The sequence below is a fragment of the Rhincodon typus genome, chromosome 13, assembly GCF_021869965.1.
Source record: "Rhincodon typus isolate 14 chromosome 13, sRhiTyp1.1, whole genome shotgun sequence".
Classification (NCBI taxonomy): Eukaryota; Metazoa; Chordata; class Chondrichthyes; order Orectolobiformes; family Rhincodontidae; genus Rhincodon; species Rhincodon typus.
In genome coordinates, this window is record NC_063344.1 from 54,459,392 (window position 1) to 54,484,391 (window position 25,000).

General features: G+C 37.6%; 2 protein-coding genes across 3 annotated transcripts in view; one reads left to right on the forward strand and one right to left on the reverse strand.

Annotated features, from left to right (window-relative positions):
* Positions 1-25,000, forward strand: part of LOC109914776 (calcium-binding protein 39) — an 80,965-nt gene that overhangs the window by 5,843 nt on the left and 50,122 nt on the right. The window lies entirely within an intron of this gene.
* Positions 14,668-25,000, reverse strand: part of LOC125484636 (calcium-binding protein 39-like) — a 12,165-nt gene continuing 1,832 nt past the window's right edge. Inside the window, exons 2-4 of the mRNA XM_048604122.1 lie at positions 22,057-22,122; positions 19,389-19,532; positions 14,668-17,735 (exon numbers count right to left, since the gene is read on the reverse strand). Of these exons, the coding sequence (XP_048460079.1) occupies positions 17,547-17,735; positions 19,389-19,532; positions 22,057-22,122 (399 nt within the window). The 3' untranslated portion in view covers positions 14,668-17,546. The remainder of the gene's footprint in view (positions 17,736-19,388; positions 19,533-22,056; positions 22,123-25,000) is intronic.

A 25,000-nucleotide genomic window follows, 5' to 3' on the forward strand; every position in this document is an offset into this window, starting at 1 on the left:
CATTGGGATACCCTTACAAGTTATAAAACATTCTATATAAATGCTGATAATTTTTTGAATTTCTCTTTATTAGCAAGCAAGAACTGCAGTCTAAAGAAAAGCCATACTGGCAAATTAAAATTATTAAATGCATTCAACCAGTACAAATTCCCATCTCATCATGATGAAATAAAAATCTTTCTAACACATTATTAGTCAACAGATAAGCAAAGCAAAACTAACTCACTTTCAGAGGTCAATGACGGAAATCATTTAGTATGTGTTGTCGCTACTTTGACAACACCTCACCTACTGGAATCACAGCTGAATAAGTTTGGATTTTCCTTTATAGGAATGTAACACTTCTGGTCATTTTCTAACCTGTCATTTAAAACTTTAAAACAATAAGGACTATTCCAATACTGAGCATATTAAAAAAACATTTTCATTGCAGTCAATAAAGAAGTTTTACAATTTGTCTCCTAATGTAGAAAATTGAAACGTGGAATCGTCACATCATAAAGGCAGCCATTCAGCCAATCGAGTCTGTGCCTGCTTTCTGATACAGCAGTATAGCTGGCACTACTCCCATGCCCTTTGTGGTCCTATGATCTTTTTTCCAGGTACTTTTTAAAAATCAATTCTTTTTTTAAAAAACCAGACTTGAAGCTGTCACCACCAGACTCTCAAGCCAGGCATTCTGAATCCTAGCCAATCACTGCATAAAAATGTATCTTATCACATTTAATTGTTTTCTTAATCAGAAGTCAATATTTTCTAGTTTTCCTCTCAACCTTCTGTTCTGAGAGCAGTCCCAACTTCTTCAATTTATCCAATTAACTGAAATCCCTCATTTATTGAATCATTTCTATAATCTTTTTCTGCTTCCTCGAAAATCTTCATATCTTTCTTAAAGAATGGAGCCCAAAGTCGGTAAAGTATTCCAGTCAAGGCCAAATCAATGTCTTTTGAAGGCTGGTCATAACTTCAGAATTGCTGGAAATTACTGCCTTTTTTGGATTTATTAATTCCTTTCATAAATCAACAAAATATCTGAGCTGTTCTGTGAGAAAATATATTCAGTTCAGGTATTTGAATGTTAATGACTCATTTTGGATATTTGGTTTTGGATTTCAATAACATGAAGAAAAGCATTGCCAAAGGATTAGTCTCTATCCTAATTGACAATCAACAATTCTACATTTCAGAACAAAATGTCTTCTTTTAAACATTAAAATATCTACTGTGCAGTTATTTTAAATTAAAAACAGCCATAGAACATAGCAGGTTTTGAAAACAAAATGATTAAGCAATAGTTTGTGTTTTGTAAGCTTTTGAATCTAAATGTTATTCACTGCTGTAGAAATTGCTTTTAAAAGGGATGAAATCTGAAACTAAAACAGAAGTTACTGGAGAAACTCAGGAGATCTGGCAGCACAGAGTCATAGAGCTGTACAGCATCTGTGGACAGAAAGCAGAGATAACTTTTCTGGTCCACTGACCCTTCTTCAGAACTGTTTTTTGTTTATCTGTTTTTGTTTCAGGTTTCCAGCATCAGCAGTTCTTCGTTTTATGGAAGTTAAATGGTTTGTCTTGTTGTCTTTGTGCACAATCATTACGAAAGGCTTTTCTAAAACAAAACAACTGAATAAGATTGTAATTAGTCATGAGTTTAACAAGTGGTTTTTGTTTTTTTTTATATAAAGGAGACCAGGTTGAACAGGAATGAGCATTCTCCAAACAAATGTTCTAATACAATCTTATACGGAGCACGATCAAAAGCGTTTCTTATTGATGAACTACTATGCTGCTTCGTGTTTTAGCTCGGCCTCCCGCCTGAAACTTGAATATAGTTTTGAGCCGCTCCAACCATTAAAATGTCATTGACGTTCCATTGCATGGTGATGTAGATTATAATAAAAGGATTTCAGGCCAATGATCACGAGTGGAAGAATGAATGGAATGTAAATATTAAAAATATTGTGCATATATAATGTCTAGCTATTTCCAGTTAAAGCAAAATATTGCAGGTGCTGGAGATCTGAAATAAAATCAGAAAGTGCTATTTCTGAAGAAGAGTCATCGCACTTAAAACCTGAGCTCTGCTATTCCTTCTCCGCGGATGCTGCCAGAACTGCTGAGATCTCCAGCACATCCTGAATCTATTTCCAATACACTGAAAAAGGTGTTCTTTTAAAATGCGGCAGCAATTTCCCACAGGAAAATAAAACATTCACATACGGATATTTTTAATGTTGACATTCTAGCAATTGAAATTCACCGTATTGTATATTAACTAAAATATTTCCAAGTAAACAAAGTAACAAAGGTATGGGGGGGCGGACGTGGAGTTGGGGGCGGGGTGGGAGGCTTGTGTATGTACGGAAAACAACCGAAACAATGTTGAATTGCTCCAGCGCAACCCTATTGTCAATATGCAGGAGGGAAGCGAAACACAGCGAGATGCACTGTCACTGCGATTCACACCCTTTCTCCTTGGTAGTTTGTCGTCGGTTTTTGTAGTTTTATTGCAGACTAAAGACACAGCTCGGAGCTGTCAGTCCACGGAAACATTGAGAGCTACAGCGCGGAGACAGCGAACGGAGGGAAATGTAGCGATCTTCACAGTGGTGACGCTATTGACATGTAATAACATTGCATGCGACTCACATCTTGGGGGATGAGAATCTCGGTTTTATCCGCTTCACTTTCTGCCTTTTCCGGCTTCTGCCCCAGAGCTGCGGGCAGAGAGATTTTCACCATTTTCTGTTTGCAGGATGGGGATATATTAACCACCCACTCTTCTCTCGTCAAATCTCAAAATAAAGAAAAGATATGAAATATGTCGGCAGCTGGCTGCGCTTCCTGCTTCTGATTTGTCCTTTCGGTTTCACCCACCCCTCCATTCCTCGATTTCCGGAAGTTTCAGGGATTGTGCGCCTGAGTGTAAAGGGAACGCCTTTTATGTTCATTTTCTTAGGTAGGTATGAGAATGAACGGAATATTAAGGGTGGTCCTAAAAGGGATGTTTATGTAATTGTACTGACTTGCTTTTCCCCTGGTTAGTTGAATTCAAGACATTTCAATGCTATAAGTGAATCGATTGCAAATTTCATCTTTGCTGCAATTCATTTTATCTTAGACACTGTAAAGCATCATTTAAAATAAATCGCGTGTATGCTGTCCTCAAGGTAGAAGAGCCAAGTGAAGAGGAAGTGTTGGAGGTCTTAGAAAACGTAAAGGTGGATAAATGTCTGGGAGCTGATCAGGTGTATCCCAGGCCAATATGGGAAGTCAAGGAAGAAATTGCGGGGCCTCTAGGAGAAATATTTGTATCATCTAAACCACAGGAGAGGAGCCACAGGACTGGAGGGTGTCTAATATTGTACCATGGTTTAAGAAAGGCTGTAAGAAGCCTGGAACTATAGACCTGTGAGCCTAACATCAGTGATGGCTGAGTTGTTGGAGCGGATTCTGAGGGACAGGATTTACATGCAGGTGGAGGTGTAAGGACTGATTAGGGACAGTCAGCAGGGTTTTGTGCGAGGGAAATCATGTCACACAAATTTGATTGAGTTTTTTGAGGAAGTAAGAAAGAAGATTGATGGAGGCAAAGTGGTAGACACTGTTTACATGGACTTGACTAAAGCCTTTGACCAGGGTCTGCATGGTAGACTGATTAGAATCATAGAACCGCTACCGTATGGAAACAGGTCCTTTGGCCTACTGAGTACATACCAGCCTTCTGAAGAACATCCCACCCAGATCCACACACCCACCATATCCCCGTAACCCTGCATTTCCCCTTTCTAATCCACCTAACTTGCACATCCCTAGACACTATGGGCAATTTAGCATGGCCAATCTATTTTTAAAATTAGATCACATGGGATTCAGGGTGAACTTGTCAACAGGATACAATATCAGCTTGACAGTAGGAGACACACGGTGATGGTGGAGCATAGTTTTTCAAACTGGAAGCCCGTGACCAGTAGCGTTCCACAGAGATCGATATTGGTCCACTTTTACTTTTCCTTTATAAAAACAATTTGGATGAGAATATAGGAGTCATGGTTAGTAAGTTTGCAGGTATCACAAAAATTACTCATATAGTGGACAGTGAAGAAGGTTATTTAAGATTACAAAGAGATCTTGATCAATTGGGTGAATGGGCTGAGAAGTAGCAGATGGAGTTTAATTTGGGTAAATGAGATGTATTGCATTTTGGTAAAACAGACAAGGACAGTACTTATACAACCAATGGTAGGGCCCTTGGCAGTATTGTAGGATAGAGAAACCTAGGGATTCAGTTACATAATTCTTAGAAATTTGTGCCACAGACAGGGTGGTTAAAGTGGCTTTTTGAGTTGTGACATCGAGGTTGTACAGGATGTTGGTGAGGGCTCTTCTGGAGTGTTGTGTGCAGTTCTGGTTGCCCTGTTGTAGGAAGAATAATAAATTGAAGAGGGTCAGAAAAGCTTAACCACGACATTGCTAGGAACAGAGGGTTTGAGTTATAAAAATAGGCTGGGAGTTTTTTCACTGGAGTGTAGGAGGTTGAGGGGTGACCTTCTAGAGGTTTATAAAATCTTGAGTATAGATAAGTTGAACATCAAACATTCTGAGGAAGGGTCACGGGACCTGAAACGTTAACTCTGATTTCTCTCCACAGATGCTGTCAGACCTCCTGAGCTTTTCCAGCAATTTCTGTTTTCATTTTTGAATAGCAAAGATCTTTTCTCTAGGGTGGGGCAAGTTCAAAACTGAAGGCATATTTTTAAGGTGAGAGAAGAAAGATTTAAAAAGGGACCCGAGAGACAACTTTTTCACACAAGAGGTGGTTCATGTGTGGAATGAACTGCCAAAGGATGTGTTAAATGCATATACAATTACAATGTTTAAAAGTCTATTTTGATAGGTACATGCAGAGGTAGTAAGGACTGCCGATGCTGGAGTCAGTGATAAGAGTGTTGAGCAAGAGGAGCATAGCAGGCCAGACAGCATCGGAGGAGCAGGAAAGTTGACGTTTCCGGCCAGGACCCTTGTTCAGAAAAAGGGTCATCTCTGAAGAAGGGTCCTGGCCCGAAACGTCAATTTTCCTGCTCCTCTGATGCTGCCTGGCCTGCTGTGTTCCTCCAGTTCCAGTGTTATCTCTGGATAGGTACATGAATAGGAAAGATTTAGAGGGATATGGTCCAAACACAGCCAAGCAGGACTAATTTAGTTTGCTGACCAAGTTTCCCATGGAGGAGTTAGACCAAAGGGTCTGTTTCCATGCTGTATGACTCCACGACTGTGCTGGCGTTTCCAACTTGGTGGAAGACTTTCTTGAACTTTTCAAAAAGGTACTGGTTTCACCCTTCAGTCCCCACTCTGACCAAGTAGGAGACTTCATGGGTTCTCTCAAAATGACCAGTAGAGAGAACACTCGGTCCTTGTTCAGCAGCTAACCTCCAAACAGTAGCCCTTTAGATGCACAAACTCCATTTCATTTATGAAAGTTTGCTCTTCCACATTACTCCTCACTTACACTGGACATGGTCCAGTCTGCCCTGCCTAATTCTTGGAACAAGGGGACTTAAGGAATTATACCTTTTCCAGCAGACAATGGCATAACTGGACTATGCAAACATAAGAGGTAAGTCAATCGGTTGGAGATAACTATTAACAAAAGTTTACTTTCCCCGTTACTAAGGACAGTGCGATTTCCTTGTGGGTTACTGAATTAAATGAGCTGAGCCAAGATATATTAAAAATATTATTCTATTTGTTTACATCATAGTTATTGGCCTAGTTTCTCGAAAATGTTGATCAGCTCCCTTTTCAAAAGGCTGGAGTAGTGTATTCCTAAACACTGGGTAACAATGGTAGACTGACCATAATGGATCAGAGATTGTTCACCAGAGTTTATTAGTGATGCTGAATCTGCAATCCAGAGCAAATGGAAGTTTAAAATAAGGCAGGACAGAATTTCAGTTCAAATGTGACACGAATTGCCAAAGTAGCTGAGGTTTTATCTCTAGGCAGTCTCGGGACATCAAAAACTACATCAAAAGATATGCTGGAATACTTTGAATCAGTGCTTTGGTGAGAAATAATCAGATCAGCGGTCAAGATAGCTGGCTGATGTGGAACAAAGCAGTCTCTTTGGCTCCAACGTTATGAGCAAAAAGTCAGAAAACACCAAACTAAGAGTATTCTATACGTACTGAAATGTAAATGAAACAAAGGTGAAAGCAAACTTTCTAAAAGGTACTTTTTTTTTATTGTAGCTGAAAGGGTAACTTGGGCTCTAAATCAGAAAGTTGCACAATTCAAATTGCAAAAAGAAAAAAGTCAAATCAAATAAAAGTATCACTGACAATACACAGGGTTGCTAAATGTATAACATGACCAGCAAGTTCAGTGGATGAAAGGACACAGGGAAAGTTGCAAACTTCCAGAACATGCTGGTGGTTTAGATTATCTAGGCCATTGGCAACCCATCAATTTCAAAACATAATGAAATGCACAGAAACTAATTGAAGTTAGAGCTGAATTCATGGCACGACTACCTGACTAATGCTGAGGTGTATTTCAGCACAATATTAGAGAGAGTCCCTATCACCCGAAAGAGAACAATAATCAAAATAATGACTGAAATTTCTTGAAATACTCAGGTCAGCCAACTGTAGAGGAAGAAACAATGCCAACTACTTCCACTTACATAACATTTTCATTGTGAAACATCTCAGCACACAAATCTGACACTGATCCACTTAGTTCAAATGAACAAAAGCTTGATCAAGGATGGGTTTTAAGAGTTACCCTAAGAGGAAAGCAGAGACAGAGGGATGCAAGAATGGAATTTCAGAGCTCAAAGCCAAGACAACTAAAGGCATTACCACCAAAAGAGCAGTGATCAAAATCGGAATGTACAATTACCCATCAATCCGGTTTCTCTGTTCGTAGATGTATCTAGGCCTGCTGAGTATTTCCAACATTATTTGTTTTTATTGCAGATTTCCAACTTGTGCCGTGTTTTGATGCGGAAATATCATTATTTAATCTACGATTCAGAATGAAATTGAAAATTCTTCTTTGAGATTAAGACAACACATCAAATATTTTTCTTCATCTCCCTTTTGACTCAAAGAATTTGCTGGCAAAATAACAGTGAGCTGATGGTACTTCGTACTATTAATGCATGAATGATAACTTTAGCGAAAGGGGAAATACTTAGTTAAATGTTAAGTTTTATGTTGTGCTAATCTCCATTAGCTTCATTAAAAAGGAACTTTGGTGCCAGGTTCACCACTGTCATACGGTTACTCCAGTGACGTCTGTGTGTTTGCACAAAAAATGCAGAGGCAGGATTCAGAAGAATTAGACAGAATATTCAACGGAGCTGAATAATTGGATATTTTAAATTATCCAAAACTAAATTAGGACAGAGAAGTGTGTTCAGAAAGGGGATGTTCTGTTGCAGTGTTCAGATTTATTTTCCTACTGATTGCATTACTTGAACAAGGAAGCCGTAATGGTTCAAGTTATGGGTAACGAGGCAGCAAACATGAGAGAGCATTAAGAAGCAATGACCATCACTTAAGTCCAAAGGCAAAGAGTGCTTGATTTTGAATGAAATTATAATTAGATATGAAGTGCCCAATTAAGTGGAAGGAAAAAAAACTGGGGAAATATCATTGGATGTCAGTAGTATGGACATTCAACCAGCAAACTAAAAGATTACAAATCATAAAATACGCAATAAGAACATGGAAAGTTGGATTTCTGTGAACCAATGGGTGGGTTAGATCAAATTTGAAACAGAGAAAAATGCTTGCTGGGCAGATAGTAAAGCCAGTCAAAATACAGAATATTTATAAACAATGGAGATTAAAAAGGGTAAAAGTATGAGAGAAAATAAACAAGATTCAAAGACGCATTCTGCTGTAACAGCAGCCTTACTTGTTATACTCATATGCAGGTGACAAGCATGCAATACAAAATAAGGTGGAAAATGGCACCAGTATTTTGCCTTAGTTTTCAATGAGGTAGATATTGAAATGGTAAAAATCTTGAAAAATGAGTTAAGAACAGTTAGATGTTCAAAGGAAAATTAATTCAAGAATTCACTATTAATAGGTAAACAAAACACTGTAACCAATTGATTTTTCTTGAGAGTATAGGTGATGAATCCAACAATATTTCTACAAACTTATGTGGAAAGAAAAATCATTATCACAGACTAGGCTGAAAAATATGACAGCCTTTCAAAAAAAAAAACAGGCAAGACCAGTTAGTCTTATTTCAGCTATTGGGAAATAACTGGATTCTATAAAAACAAGATGAAATAACTTAGCAACTGAAGCCGTAAGAATTAATCTGGGCTAGTTAGCATATTTACCTTAACCCTTCCTGTGCTTAGATTGTATAAAAAAAACCTGTGTTCATAAAAAGAATACTTTAACTTCAAATTATTACATGGAACTCCCTCCAGTGGAAATGGAGGGCATCAGATGATAATCTGTTTCATAGCTTGATCGGTAGAAACATAACACTTGATTTTTGTTTGAATTGCATCTTTTAACATAGGAAAAGATCCCAACGGATTCCAGAGACTTGGGGTGGGGGAGTGCAGTAAAGAAGAACAGAATTTTCCTTTTATGAAAGCAAAGTACTATAGATGTTGGAGACAGAAATATAGTTAATATTTCAAGTCCAACATGAATTGGCATTGAAGTATTTTCCTTTTATTGTCTTCATGGAAACACAGCATTTGGTGTCTTTTTGCCCTGCTTCAGTGACATCAGAATGTGAATGGCTCAATTGGAGACAGGAAATAACTCTTGATTGGTTAGGAGATTGATCTGATGTTACAAGACCCTCAAGAAGCTAAGCTGTCACCATAAGTGATGATGGTGAGTATTATGAAATGTAACCCAACAGCTATACATGATGATGTTCTGAAGTCAAGGCTATTATACTGAAACAGAATGAATGGAATTTTCTCCACAGCTAAGACTGGGTACCTGAAACAAGAAAATATTCTATTCCCCTTAGTTTGGAGCAAAAACTCATTATTACACTGCATACTTCAGCCTCTAGAACTTTGTTAATTGCTTGATTTTAACTTAATCAGAATATGCACAGATCAAATAACAACAAAATTTGTGTACTAGGATGCTATGGGTTTTACATTAGTGAAATTCTACACTATAGGATTATCCCTTCTACAATTTTGCAAGTGTAACATTACTCAAAAGTGATCAACCTGTCACATTTGTCTGTTTTCCACTACAGTACAATTCAACTGAAATTGGAAATGTAAATCACTCAAGTAGTATGACTGAGCTCTCTTTTCTCTTGGCGACCAGACCCAATATGGAGCACTAGTTCATTCTTACAGGAAGGCCATGATGCATACAAAACATCTGGTCAATGTATCTGCATCTGAAGCATGACAGGATGTTTCTCTGGATTGCATGTAATAATGCAGGTGAATGCCGCTGTAACGAGGCATTAAGACATAACAGGTGGGAAGTTAGCTTATTAGATACGTAATTTTATCCTAATAGTTCAGAATGGATTAAGCAGTACCCTAACTTGCACTAGCAAAACGTGGGTCACTGGAATAGTTCAAACTTGGCTCTTGCTATACTTTTGCTTATTTTTGTAGCATTCTGCGGTACTTTCAACAGAACAGGAACGTAACTGGTGGTGATGTTGGAGGTCTAATGCAATAATGAGGGCCAAGTTGAAAAGGCTTCCCAATGGAGTGCCACGGCCAGTGGCACGTTGCAGGATGGCTTGGCTGTCTACTCCTGGATGACAGCAGGCCAGTTTACAAAATAACCTAATAACAGTCATTGTGCAAAGCCACTAGCACTTTGTTGATGATAAGGAACTCTGGCACATGGAGAGACCACCAATGTAGTGAAGGTGGCCTTCCTGTGAGCCAAAGAGAGCATGAAGTCAAGAGATAGCTGCCCACTAACCACCCCCAACCACAAAAAAGGGCTGCAACGTACTAGAGATTGCCTCTCTGATCCTCGATGCTTCATTTTCATTACTTGATGGAGCCCCAATGTTTTTTTACATTATCCTGCTGATTCTTCAGAGACCACCCGTGGTAAGATAATTTAGCTGGTTCCACTGTCAGTCGGCGCAGGCTCAAAACTTGCTTAATGTCATGGTCCCAAAGATTCTGGTAAAATTCAGTTCTTTATTGCACTAGACAAGCATTTCAGTGAAAATCTTTCAGCAATCAACAAGTCATGTTTGGATATTTCCTGCTGTATATAACATGGACTGTTACAGAAAGACTAGAGTACGTACTAAGACAATATTCTTCTGTGTCGCATCTCACAATCCAAGCCAAATAAATAAATAGAAATTTAGAATTACTACAAAACTCATCATAAAGTTCTGCTAGTAATAAAGAATGACAGTGGCTTACAAGAGACAAAACAGCAAGACTCCCAACATAAATTGCAATTTTCCTAATAGGTCAGCAAAATTACAGCTCAAAGTGACTTTTAAACACTATTCAAAGAGCAGTGAACAAAAAAAAACTAATTAACACAAATTAGCTTCTTAGCATGCAAGCATTTTCATCTTTATTAGAACTGTAAAAATTGCTATATTCCTCCCCAAAACATGAAGTTCAGTATCACTTAAGCACAAATCAAAAAGGAGAAATTGGAAATTGGAGAGATAGAGCATTAAAAAGATCATTCTTCTTGCCTTTACACTTTTTTTTCATTGAAGAAAGCAGTGAAATCTGCTGGACTCTTGCCTAATGATGATGGTTTGATGACCTTGTAGTTTTACCAAAAGCCTATACATGTATGGCTTTTGAGATATCCCTGCAAGCCTAAGTTACTGTGGAGATGAAAGTTAGTTGTGGTGGTGACAAACAAAAGTCTGTTTTATGGCAGGTAGCCTGAAAAGAATGCCTGAGAGGGAAGCAAGCAAACCTCTTCAAATGATCAATTTTTTGTTGCAGTGAGAGAATACAAGTCCAAATATTCTTGGTGAAACCACAGGCAAACAAGTTAAAAGGGACTGACTCCTAAAGTTGACAACAGTAGGCCAGGCAGCATCAGAGGAGCAGGACAGTTGATTTTTTGGGTCGGGACCCTGCTCCTCTGAGGTTGCCTGGCCTGTGTTCCTCCAGTTCCACACTGTGTTGTCTCTGACTCCAGCATCTGCAGTTCTTGCTATCCCAGACTCCTAAAGCTGTGTGAATAACTCATTCACATTGAAGAGTTGAGAGTTTGCTTCAGAGAACTGGGCCATAGTGATGTGTTAGTTGAACAGCAACTTGTGACAGCTGCATTGATCAAGATTATTGTGACCTAATGAGCTTGGTTAGCACTAACATTAATGGTCATCTCAATGGAATACCAGCATCTCTGAAAGCAATCTGACAGCCACTTCTGTCCTGAGAGAAATCCTACTTACTGGAAGCAGAGTTAGAAAGTCTGAAATTGTACATTACACCACATTTGAGGGAATGTGTGCAGTTGGTTGTAATTAGCTTTTACCTTTTTAATTGAAATTTAGTTTTCCTATTAATGAAGTATATTTCATTTTAGTTGGCTTGTTATGGTAAAAGTTTAAAGAATGAAATCTTGCCCATTGGTTTTCTTTCCATTGGGAATGGGGACGCTTTTTTAAAGTTATTGGCTTCCCTGGGGATAAAAAAAGAAACACTAGTTTGCACTGTTCTACTGAGATGAGTATTCTAAGTATTTTACTGTCACAGAAGGTTAATGGTATTTATTGCAGAACACAAGTTGTAACCACTTCAACCAATCTAGCACTTTATCTGAAATAGGGAATTAATATTCCTCAAAACTGTCTCTAGACAATTTGGAGATAGATTGTGGTTGATCTAAAGAAAAAAAAAAACTTTGTGGAGGCTGTATTTCTGTCATTGAGAAACAAACAGAAATTAAAGATTGACTGCCTACTTAATGACAAAATAAATTTCTTCATATTATGGTGCAAAGTGAGTGGACTGAAATGTTCTGAATTTTTGTTTGTTAGTGTGCTTATTCAGTACCATCTTAGGATCGGTTTCAGGCACTATTTATGGAAACTGAGTTATCATGTGAATATAAACCATTGATAATGAGAAAGTAGCTATGTATTGATAATGTAACTAGACTAATAATTCAGAGGCCCAGGCTAATGTTCTGAGGACATGGATTCAAATACCATCAGGACAATTAAATACTAAATCCGGAATATAAAGTCAGTCTCAGTAATGACTGCAAAAACTACATTCAAAAGTCTTCATAAACTCATCCATTTCACCAATACCCTCACCTGGTCTGGCCTGCATGTGACTCCAGACAAACAGCAATGTGATTGAGTTGTAACTGCCCTCGGAAATGGCTGAACAAGCCAATAAGTTCATGGGTAATTAAGGATGGGCAACAACTCTGTCTTCACCAGTTACACCCACATCCCATGAAGGAGTTTTTAAAAAAAAAAAATGCTAGAACTTAACACAAGTAGCATTGATGTCTCAGCCTCTAATGCAGTAAAAGGAAAATAAAGGTCCAGTTATTGCAGTCAGTGGCAAAGGGGCTATGCTGCTACATTGATTTACTGGTAGTGTCAATTAATTTTGAAGCCATCTAAAGGGGATTTCTGGCATGTAGGAACGTATGTTTTGTAGGTCCTATACTCAAACCCCAATATTAATTTGTTCGTTTGAGACTAACCAATAGACAACAGGAGACAACCTAGTGTAGTAACTCAACTTTACTTAGGTTATAATTCATTCCTGTTAAAACAGAGCAGCATCTTTAAAAGCATACTTCGGCTCTTGCCTTCTGGTTCAGTTTAACATACAGATTGATACTCGGTTTCTGAATCTTTCCAACGGCTTGAAGGCCTCCCATTCCCAGTTGGAAGCAGGATAAGTTCAAAATTTCTTGTGCATGCACTGATCATCGAAAGTGTTGCTTATTAACTCTTTCCAAGTCAAAACCCATAATCAATTACATTATTACATTCGGATAGGCCTAGGTTAGATGAAACTTATTGCTAATTGGTTTAAAGGATGTATGACCAAACTCTAATTGGCTCTTAAGGGTAATGGACATTGACTGATCTCACCTCCCAGTATCTCCTGACTGGTTTTGAAGTCAATGATCCATGGGTCCACCCTTAAGCTTTTTTCTACTGTCACTTTATTAGGCAAATATTCTTTGCTAAAAAGAAAAGGGAGACATGTACAAACTGGGCTAGATCAACATCCTTCAGCTCATGTCCTAATCCTCTCTTGATTTGTGAAGTTTCCATTAAATCACATTTGTCACTGTTCATTTGCTTTTCCCTTGTTTTCCTTCTGTTGTATTGAATACTTGGAAACAGTTTATGTTACCATAATACAGAAGGTCAGAAAGTATACAGATTCCTAAAAAATTTATATGGAGTATGTTGAAGTCAGAAAATCATAAAATTATAAACTTGAATGCATTGCTACAAAGATAACTAGTGCAAAAGTTACATTTAGTCAACTACTATATTTCTAATATACTAGTTCAAAGGCATGGCTGTGGTTATGATTCAATGACAAGGGCTAACAAGCTGGGAGCATATCATTTCTGTCTTATTCAACCTTCCAAGTCTGGATCTTAAACTAAACAGTTTAAGGCTCAGCCTTACAGCTGTATATCTAAACATCAGGTTATTTTCTTTATGCTGTTCGCAATCCTACAGTGCATTTTATGTCAAATAAAACCAACCGCAGTCATATGATGTTAGAATTAAGCAGGATAATGTTAATCATATTACTTTAGTTTAGTTATGATTACATATACAAACTCAATCATAAAGCATTAGTTCCCAACTAATCCTACAGGGGCAGTTAAATCATCCAGCAGCCAAACAGATTGAAGATTTCTCAGACAACAAGCACCAACTATCATTTTTGACAGCACAACACAATGGTCCAAATATATGGGATTAAGAAAGTCTGACACTCCCAACTACTAAAATGTGTTTTACAGAGCCAGAGAGCTTGTTTGCCAGTGGCCATAACTTCAGAGCCAAGTTAATTTCAGTTTCATCCCATTTGACAATGCTTATGTTTTGGGGGTTTTTGTAGGACATCCATGAAAACTGCAACAACTCAACCTATGAGAGAGCATGGCTTCACTGACAGCAAATTTCAATGGCAGGATTTAGCTGCACATATGCAGGAGCTAGAAACTGTTGTCAGTTTTACACAGTAATAATGATGAAAGCTGAGTTTCAATATTATTACAATGCAGATTCTTGGCTGCAGTAACCTGCTGGCTATCTCTGGAAGCAGACTGAATTTTACTTCAGTGCAGCCCAACAGCCAATTCTTTTTAAAAAGTGCTCAAAGATACAGCACCCTCAGTTAAAGTGCAGTGTCTGACGTTCAAATCAGCTGCTCTCTGTTTGACCATCAGATGAGGTGTGCACAAAGTTGAATGAAATCAGATTCTTATTCCGAACCATACGTCAGATTGGAGGCAATCCTTTCTTCAACTTAAGGAAACAGCTTAGCTGAGGGGCTGAAATGGTGACAAATATATACATTAGGTATTCAAGACTGTTAACAGCTCAACAGCATTCAAAACTGCAGTTTAGTGATGTCTAAACTGCACTTTCCTTGAAACAATCACAATTAGAATTTGAAAATAAACACACAACAATTTGTATATTTAATCAAAATTTATTTGTTTCCTTGGGGCCAGTCAGACCTTCTGACATTGTTTTCTGGGGAGACAGGACATATTTAGCAAGATTTGCTATTATAAAGCAGTCCTAATAATTCAAAAACTGTTATCACCCTGCAGAAATATCTTTGGAGGGCAATGTTTCACACTACTTGAAGATTCCAGTGCAACAGCTCCTTACACCCTAAGATTGCAGCATAATTTGAGTATATATGGCTTACAAACAACACAACTTACAAATGTTCTAACCATACCCATGCTACATCTTAAATATTCATATATTTGGCATCTTCCTAAAGTGACCTCATGCTTTAATTTTCAATCCATTTACAGTATGGATTGCACAGCATATTACTCAGCAATGCATGGTTTCCAATTCTTAATATGTTGATATACTTGCAAAACAGCCAGTGCACTAACTAAAAGCTTTCTGCAGTTATGCAGCTATCAAGTGATGCATTAGCTACAGGAAAATAATCCCACAGGGTATTTCTGATGAAACAGAGACAACTTTTTCCAGATACATGAGAATTGTACACGTATCCTTAACAAGTCTCTACTTGCATTAATGGAAGTGGCCTAAATTGTATATTACATAGTGACACTAAATGTAGACTTGAGTAACCAGATGTAAAACGGAAGGAGTATAGATGAGTCAAATTTCAGGAATAGCTGTAAATTTGGTCAACTCCTCGCAGACATTGAAAACAGGTTACATTAAGTTGCAGTTATCAAGTTAAAATACTTTAGATATGATTTAATAAGCAGTCAATTAAGCTAATTTTTGACAGTCACCCCCATAGCAAGTTAAAATATTGACTAACATTTGTATGCTGTGGCTAAGTTCACAACAGTGAATCCCAATGCAACAGTTCCACAATCAGCAATATATAAAAACAGTCACTCCGTTTAATATGCAACTGTCATCAGGAAAATATGAAATATCCAAGTGGTTTTAACATTGCTTTTTCAAACTAGTTTTTTTTCTTTAAAAAAGCATGGGGGCAGTTTATATTGATATTTAGATCTTAAGAGTACAACATTTACAATACGCTGCAATACATTGCCCTATCAGAAAACTTTAATTTATTTCAAATGTTATCTGACTTCTGAGTTTCTCAAATGTAGAAACCTGCTGCACCGGAATCTAAAAGCTCAAGTACACTTCAAGGTAAGATCTGTAAGTTATCAGCTGGGTTAAAAAGAAACAGTAATACACCAATTAAATGCAATCACTTTGTTTGGTAAGTTCATATTAAGAACACAAAAGCAAATAACTTGTCTGCAGGCTTATTTCAAACGTTTTGTTAAAAACAAAAGTCCCAACTGTGGTAACTGAATGCGTAGGGCTCACTAATAATGAGCATAAATCCAGTTTTTTTTTTTGGGGTGGGGTGAATCGGGGAGATCTTCCAGTTTATTCATTTGCCTATCCTGATCACAGCAGCCCAGTAGCAAATAGCATAAATACAGAATTGGCTTTAGAATGCTGTTCTACTGCAAATATTAATCAGCAATTTCATGTCATCAGCAGAAATATTCAAATAACATATCAGCATTCATATGCAAAACTCAATAATAAGTAAATAGTTAGACTAATACAATAACATTCTTCCGCTGTACAAATTAATCATTTTTAGAACTGAGCGGCCTAAAAGTTATGTACAAGGAACCAGCAAATCCCTCTAATGAAATGCAGAGTTTCAATGCTAACTCCCAAACAGAAAATAGGAATTAAAATTAACATAAGTAAAACACATTTGAATGTGTACATACTTTTCAATTCTTGTAAATCAAACTGCCTGCAAAATCTATAAATCAACAAAAGGCCTATGTACATTCTTTTCTCCCCCAATAAGAACAACCCCTTTCCAACAGATTAATTCTCCTGAAAGTTACTTAATACATTAAGGGGGATAATCACATCCCTTAAAAGAAAAACTTCTCACATCTACAATTCTTTGCCAGCATTCTGAATTGTGTACAACTATGCAAAGAAATCTAGCTTGTAACACTACATTCTGCAATTATGGGAGGGGAGATGCAGCATTTCAACCTTCGATTTTATCAACAATAAATTTCCTAGCATTAAAAAACGTGTCACAGGTAGGACACACAATCCACTGGGAAATCTGTTTACAGAGCACCAGGGCAAAATCGCTGTCACAACGCTGCAGCTCGATTTCTTTACAGCAAACATGCATAGCTTTGCATCTTAGGAGAATTCTAACCAATAACTGATTTCACTCCCCTATTCATATTTGAATGGAGTTCACTTTTAAACCATTTTGTGAGCAAATTCTACTAAATGACTTCAAAAAACATACACCATAGAAAAATGAACCCAACTAAATTAAGTCACAAGTAGCGCACCATATCCTTAAAGGAAAAATCAATGACATGGAGATCCAGCACTTTAATCCTTATGACTATGGTGTGTGTCTTTAAATGTTAGCACAGATCAAATCCATGACAAACTCACAGCACAGTTTGCAAATAAGTGGATCGTAAACCAGGCATGCAACCTCAGTTTTACTGTTGTTATCCTTTCTTTATAAACCATTCTAATTTCTAAAAATTTTCTTACATAAACCAAATTCCCTCTCACCTACGCTTAAGCAGAAGATGGTATGTTTACATTGAAGTTACTTCTTTGTCATTGAAACAGACAAAATCCATGTTGTGCTCTAATGCGCAGGAAAGCAGCAGCTAAATTTCATCTTTGACTTCAAAACAAAAAACAATAAACCGTTCACTGGACAGCAGATTAGCAGTAATCCATAAGAATCGAATAAGGGTGCTTGATGTTCATTAATAGACAGCAGTTGCTTAAATTCGGTTCTGTTTTATTACATAGCTTTAGGATTCCTGGGGTGCCGGTCTCTTTAGATCTCTGATTTGTTTGACCAAGTAAGTCTTCTCATCATTGAATTGTTCATCTTCGGTCCTGTCATTCTGGAATTTGCTGAGAAACTCTATCAGTTTGGTCTGGTTTTTCAGCAAGATATCCAGAATTGGCTGAGTTTTATTGGGATTGGCCACAAACACCTGGAGAGAGAACAGACATTACATCTTTGTAAGACAAGGTCTTCAATAAATATATGCACAAATTTTAAAAGAAGCAAGTGAATGTTTCCACAGAGTTAATGCATAGTGATTATTTTAATTTTGGGTAGCAACCAAACAGCACTGAATTTAGTGCACATCTTTTTGAAAAATTCTTTCACAGGGATGAGGACATCACTGGCTAATGCAGCATTTTTTTACCCATTACTAAATGCCATCAAGGAGGTAGTGATCTACTGCCTTCTTGAAGTACTACAGTTCATATTATGTGGGTACACTCAATGCTGTAAGGGAGTTCAGGAGTTTCACTCATTAACAGTTTGCTTCCAAGTCAGGATAGTGTGCTTGGAGGCAAATGAATATGGTAATAGTCCCTTGCATCTGCTGCCCCCTTGTCATTTAGATGGCAAAAGTTATGGCTTTGGAAGATGTTGTTGAAGGAGCCCTAATGAGTTGCTGCAATGCATTTTGTATAGAGTAGACATTGCAGCCACTGTGTGTTGGTGGTGGAGGGAGTGAATACTTAAGCTGTTGCATGGGGTGTCAATCAAGCTAACTGCCTTCTTCTGGGTGGCACCGAGCTGCAGCCATCCAAGCAATCAGAGCATTTCAGTCCATGCCTGACTTGTACCTTGCAGATGGTTGACAGGCTTTGCAGTCAGATAGAGAGCTCCTCACTCTAGAATTCCCAGTTCACAGTGCAAGTACCTCACCTAATATTAGGCATGCTCATAAAAATTTAGTTTGAGAGGTTAATAATTCATTGCGAAATTTTAAAACCAGACAATAAGGAAATGTCTTCTTTAAACAAAGAAACACAACAATAAATATGGGGCAATTTAACCTAACCTGCTTGCAAGGAAACTGATGGAACTGGCCAAAATATTGCTGTTTATACCCCACTAAATTTCATTTTCAATTGAACTTGATAGAGTAGGCATTGAACTTGGAATTCAGTCAACCCAGTGGGACTTTCATCTGGTGCATTACGTCAGAAGTCCCACAGTGCACCCAAAGGACTAAGTGCAGTTTCATGTTAAAGATAATTATGCAGCATTGGGAAGATAGGCATCCACAATGGCATTAACCTTCATACCATGTCTGGTATCTTGAGAAAACAGCAACATTTTGGACTTGCTGTGTTTTTTTAAAAATCAAGTGGGCCATGAAATAACCTCCCATTGGTAATTAACAAATAGATTTCCAAAACTTTCTAGGTCAATAGATCAATTCAACAGATTGGATTTTGCCTGTTTCTGAGAAACTTTGTAATTGAAGATATACGCCAAAAAGTGAAGAAATTTAGCAAGAGTTAATGACCATACACACTAAGTTTATGCACAAGCCAGAAATGAATAATTCAATTCACCAAGGCTAGACATTTGGAATCAAGCAGTCAACCAAACTGATAACAATGGAGTTATTCAATTTTGGTGCAAATGTGAAGCGTTTACAGTTTCAGTTTACACTTCTAAGAAATGTCAGCACTTCAAACCTGAAATGAGACTCTATCAATTTCTGGCTCCAAGATAAGAGTCGTATCATTGACAGAAGCTGACACTTAATATTAGAATGTCTTTCACTTTACAATTTGCTGCACACTCAGCCCCTATGGAAAGTCACACGTACTAATACCTTAAATACGTGGAAGGCTTCAAACTGAATGTTGCGGCTTTTGTCTCGCAGAAGATTCATCATCAGCTTCAAGTTCTCTGGTTTGCTGATATACTTTGTCATTATGGTGAAATTATGTCTATCCAGTAGAAGTTCTCCAAGTAACTACATAACAATGAATATTTAAGTTCAGACAAGTTACATTATAACCAAACAGAAAAACTACACCATAAAACGCAGTAAAGTCTAGAAAAGGCTTCAATGTTTGCAATAGATTGCACCTTTTTTACAAAATAATTTCTGCATCCAAACTTTTAAAATGTTTTGCAAAAAGACAATACTATCCCAAAGCATTTGAAGTTTTACCAAATCCTAATCATGCTAAAAACAGTACTTAAAATTCACCTTTATAATGCACAAAATGGATACAGGCATATGTTCAGTGAAGTGGGAAAACATTTTTACTGTAATGGACAATTTTTATTTTTATGCCATTTTCTCTACAGTTAAACACCATCCTTGAATTGTTACAGGCAGAAAACAAATCCTCAAGGTTCTATTATTACACTATTTCTTCCTCTCACTTTCTCTTCGTTCACTGTTTGGCTAGCCTCTACTTAACATCTTTCAGTTCCAATATAGGTATGCTAGTAACTTAAAATGTGAAGTGATAGGTCAGCAATAAAGGTAATTAGCTATAGTCTACAAAAGACCATTGGCTTCTTTTTCCATTAAAGACACAGAATTGTTTAGGTATTGTTGAGGGACACCACTGTGCAAATGTATGACCTAATAAAACAGGTCTCCACGAACTACCGCCATCTTGAACCTGTGCCATCGTTCTGCATCATATTTCAGTCACCGAGCCAATTCTGTTAACATCCCCCCCTCAGACTGACGTGATTGAAACCAGGAAACGCCTCCGCTTGCCATCCCCAAGGGACAAGTAATGTGTTACATCAGCCCATAGAACGTAGAACATTACAGCGCAGTACAGGGCCTTCGGCCCTCGATGTTGCGCCAACCTGCGAAACCAATCTGAAGCCCATCTAACCTAAACTATTCCATTATCATCCATATGTTTATCCAATGACCATTTAAATGCCCTTAAAGTGGGCGAGTCTACTACTGTTGCAGGCAGGGCATTCCACGCCCTTACTACTCTGAGTAAAGAACCTACCTCTGACATCTGTCCTATATCTATCACCCCTCAATTTAAAGCTACGTCCCCTCATGCTAGCCATCACCATCCGAGGAAAAAGGCTCCCACTGTCCACCCTATCTGATCATCTTGTATGTCTCTATTAAGTCACCTCTTAACCTTCTTTCTAACGAAAACAGCCTCAAGTCCCTCAGCCTTTCCTCATAAGACCTTCCCTCCATACCAGGCAACATCCTGGTAAATCTCCTCTGCACCCTTTCCAATGCTTCCACATCCTTCCTATAATGCGGTGACCAGAACTGTATGCAATACTCCAAGTGCGGCCGCACCAGAGTTTTGTACAGCTGCAACATGACATCATGGTTCCGAAACTCAATCCCTCTACCAATAAAATCTAACATACCGTACGCCTTCTTAACAACACTATCAACCTGGGTGGCAATTTTCAGTGATCTTCGAACTTCTCTCAATACGATATTTCATTCATTTTGCAACTTGCATTTTCATTCCATTTTCCCCCAAATTCAAAATTGATTTCACTCCCATTTTGCTTTCTGTTCCTCAGCGGCAGAAAAATGAATAATACTGCTCAATCAGCAATTATTATTAGAAATATCTTGGAAAGCCTAGCCTTGCTTCAGAGATCATATTTTTCACGGCAAATTCTGTTGACATCCCATCCCCTTTCTCTTTAATTCAATGACAAAAAAAATGTTACTACGATTGTGTAACAAATCACTTCAGTCAGTGAGTGAAACATTTATATTGTGTACTGCAAGCATATTTCAATACATAACTCCTATTTGCAAGGACAGAAATTCTGAAGAGAACAGAGGAACACAAATTGGATTGCTGGTAATTACTGGTCAGTTATTGGTCATAGTTTAGGTACTAGCTTGATGTAATGGCATTTTGGTCACAGTACTGACTTAGATCATCTTTGCAGTTGTGTATTTGCACCAAATTAGGTAAAGCCAACATCCAAAGTACAGCTTTTTACTCTTCCTGGATGACCTTACAATTGTCATCATTACGGACTAAATTAAATTATTTGCAGATGCAAGTCCAAATACCATATTGTTGAATATAGGTTAGGCAGTTTATGTCTGGTGTGAAATAATCTGAAAAATACTACACAAAAAAAGCAAGTTCTCCTAAAGAGAACTGGGACAAAAGCCCATTTTAGTTCATCACATCACCAGCTAATTTTGAGAGATGGAGGGCATACAAGTCTGAGAATAAGGAACTTATTCCAACCCTGAAATCAGGTCAAAATATTGGTCTTGCAGTCTTGTTCCTGGGATGTGGGTGTTGTTGGCTAGGCCACAATTTATGGCCCTTGAGATGATGGAGAAAGCTGCCTTTTTGAACTAGTGTAGTCCTTGGAGTGTAGGTCTACTTATATTTGTGGCATAATTGTTAGTACCAAACAATTGCAGCAGCACATTTGAAAAAGTTACTTGTCACACATCTTAAACTTAGTTTTGAAATTATGCTCCCACATTTAAAACTATATATTTGCATTACCTTCAGTGACTGTCTTTTTGTGACATAGTTTTCTGAATGGAGTAACTTTTCATATTCACTGAAGAACTAAAATAAAAACAATTCACAATTAATCAGTTCTGCTGTCAAGCTTTTAAAATTAAACTACGATGCAAAAAACTAAATGTGCAGTACAAAATTCCCCGAACTAGCATATTTTAGAATTCTATTTTATGTCACACACTATTTAAAAATAGCAAAAAAGAGAAATTTGACATATGCAGGAACACAGTTTCTCAACTCAGCTGCAAGTGAATTTTTGCAACTTTTGTTTATATGTTTAATGAACAAGATTGCCAACTCACAATGACTCCAAGAATGCGCTTGTTCTACTTGCAGTTTATGGAAACAGAACTGTCCTTGAAAATTTTGATAAATTACACATTAACAAGTATGAAAATGAGATATTACATTTTTTTTTTAAAACCCCTTAACATTTATCTCTTGCTTCTTGTCACCAAAACTGAATTAAGATGACTTTAAGGAGTCGCATTTATCAATTGTGCATCATGTTTGGAATAACAATTAATGCATTTGTTATTTGCTCATGAAAGGGTTTATAGCTAAAGGTCAAATTTGACTCTATTACACAAACGTAAATCAAAAAGTCGTTGTTTCACTGAATCAACAATAAACCAGTAAGAACACAGCATCATTTCAAAAAAGAACAAAATTAACAAACCTAAAAATTTCAACATTTTCCAATTTCTCTAAATTATGATTGTGGAATGCTATTTTGGATTTGAAGTAACAAGTAAAAAAGAGGTTTTTAAATCACAAAGCTACTTTTGAGCTACAAGAACCGATACAAAGATGTGTCACTAGAGGGCACTCCCATATAATATTTCAAGTTGACTGGGTACTTGAACCATTGAATCGACTTTTCCTTCAGATCTAAGATGGGTTTTCGTTGGAACAGTCAGCCTACAGATGGATGGATACACATAGTATTTAAATTTACATTAACCAACAGCATTTCAGTTTTCCAGGTTGTCTTTGGAATTTTCTTCAGCATTGTTAATTTTACAGATTAATGTTAAATGGAAGAAACTGCCGATCTACAAATCAATATCTATTCAAGATAAACCATTACAGAATTTGCTCTTTATGATGCACATTGTTCTAGTACTTTACATTCTTAACCCCATTCACTGTTGCAGATTATTCTTGTGATCAAAATGCTTTTAGCCAATTTCCTTGCTTCTTTTATTGATACTATTGTTTAAAATTCTAGCAGCAAATATGCAAAGCACACAATCAAAATATTATTTGCACAGATAAGGTGTCATAATTTAAACATAATTAAATGAATCATTCTCTTGTCTAGGAAAAGAAATTATCCAATATCAATTTTCCACATGTGCTATTTAGAATAATATGAGATCCTTTAACTTTACTTTCTTTAATGGAATGCGAACAAAGGAAAGATCAGCATTTGTCGCCAACCCCTAATTGCCCTTGAACTGAGCGGTTTGTTAGGCCATTTCACAGGGTAGCTGAGAGTCAACTGCACTGTTGCAGGTCTGGAGTCACATGTAGGTCATGGGGCGGGGGCAGGCAGATTTCTTTTCCTAAAGGTTGCGTGAACCAATTGGGTATTTTTGATAATTGACAATGGTCACATGGTCATTAGGCTAGACTTTAATTCCAAGTTTCCCTATCAGCCATGGTGGAATTCAAATGCATACCACTGGAACATTAGCTTGAGACTCTGAATTACAAGGCTATTTTCATTAGAACTATGCCACCAACTTCTCAAACAAGAGTGAACTTATATGGAGAATAATCAAATTTGGCCTCAAAAATCACAATTTCACAGAATCCCTACAGTGTGAAAGCAAGCCATTCAGCCCATCGAGAGTACATCGATACTCTGAAGACTATTCTACCCACACCCAACCCCTTACCCAATCCCTGCATTTCCAATGGGTAGTCTACCTAACCTGCACACGTTTAGACTATGGGAGGGAACCGGAGCACCTGGAGAAAACCCATGCAGATACCGACAATGTGCAAACTCCACATGGACAGTTGCTCGAGGGTGGAATCAGACCCAGGTCTGTAGCAATTAGGCAGCAGTGTTAACCATTGAGCCACCATGGTGCTCCGTAGCTATATTTGACCCAGCAGGTACATATAAGGCATAAAAACTCCTAATTCCCAATCACACACCCACTCCTCCCTCCTCCAGTTCTGAACCTATCCTCCACACATTCTCAACTGGCCCCCAAACTCTTGATTTTGTGCCAGATTCGGAGTGACATCAGGAAAGAGGAAGCTTCTACCATACAGGCAATTAAGATCTTTGACGGCTGCATTCTTCTCGTTAGTGACAAATGACATTTCTACATTAGTAACTGCAAAATCCAACCCAACAGCCTTTAAAATGCAGCAAAGGTTTACTAGAAATGACACTTTTGGACTTCCAAGGTGAAGTAGAGATTTAACAAACTGGGTTTGCATTGCCTGGAATTCAGAAGGCGAAAAATTGAATCAAAATTTGTAAGGTATAAGTGGATCAGGTAAAGAAGCTATTTTGCTGTTTGGGGAGTTTGGGACTAGAAAGAATAGTCTCACCTTTGGAGCCATATCATTCAAGAGTGAAATTTGAAATGCCTTCTGTAAGTAAAATGTGTTCAATGTTTAGAACTCTTTCCCACAATGGCATCTGTCCAATTTCAGGAGGTTTAGCAGAAGTATGCTCACCTGGAGAGTGATAACCCTCCTGGTTACTTGATCAGAGTTTGCTTATATGCACTCTTCCCATCAAGCTTGTTTTAGTGCCTGAAATCTATTTCATAACCTAGTGGTGGATTTGATAAATGAAACAGAGAAAGTCTTTCCCCTGCATATCCAGGAGTCCAGATTTTTACCTTTGACGGAATTGTTGCTCAGAACCAGAAAACAGATGCTATGTTACAGAACC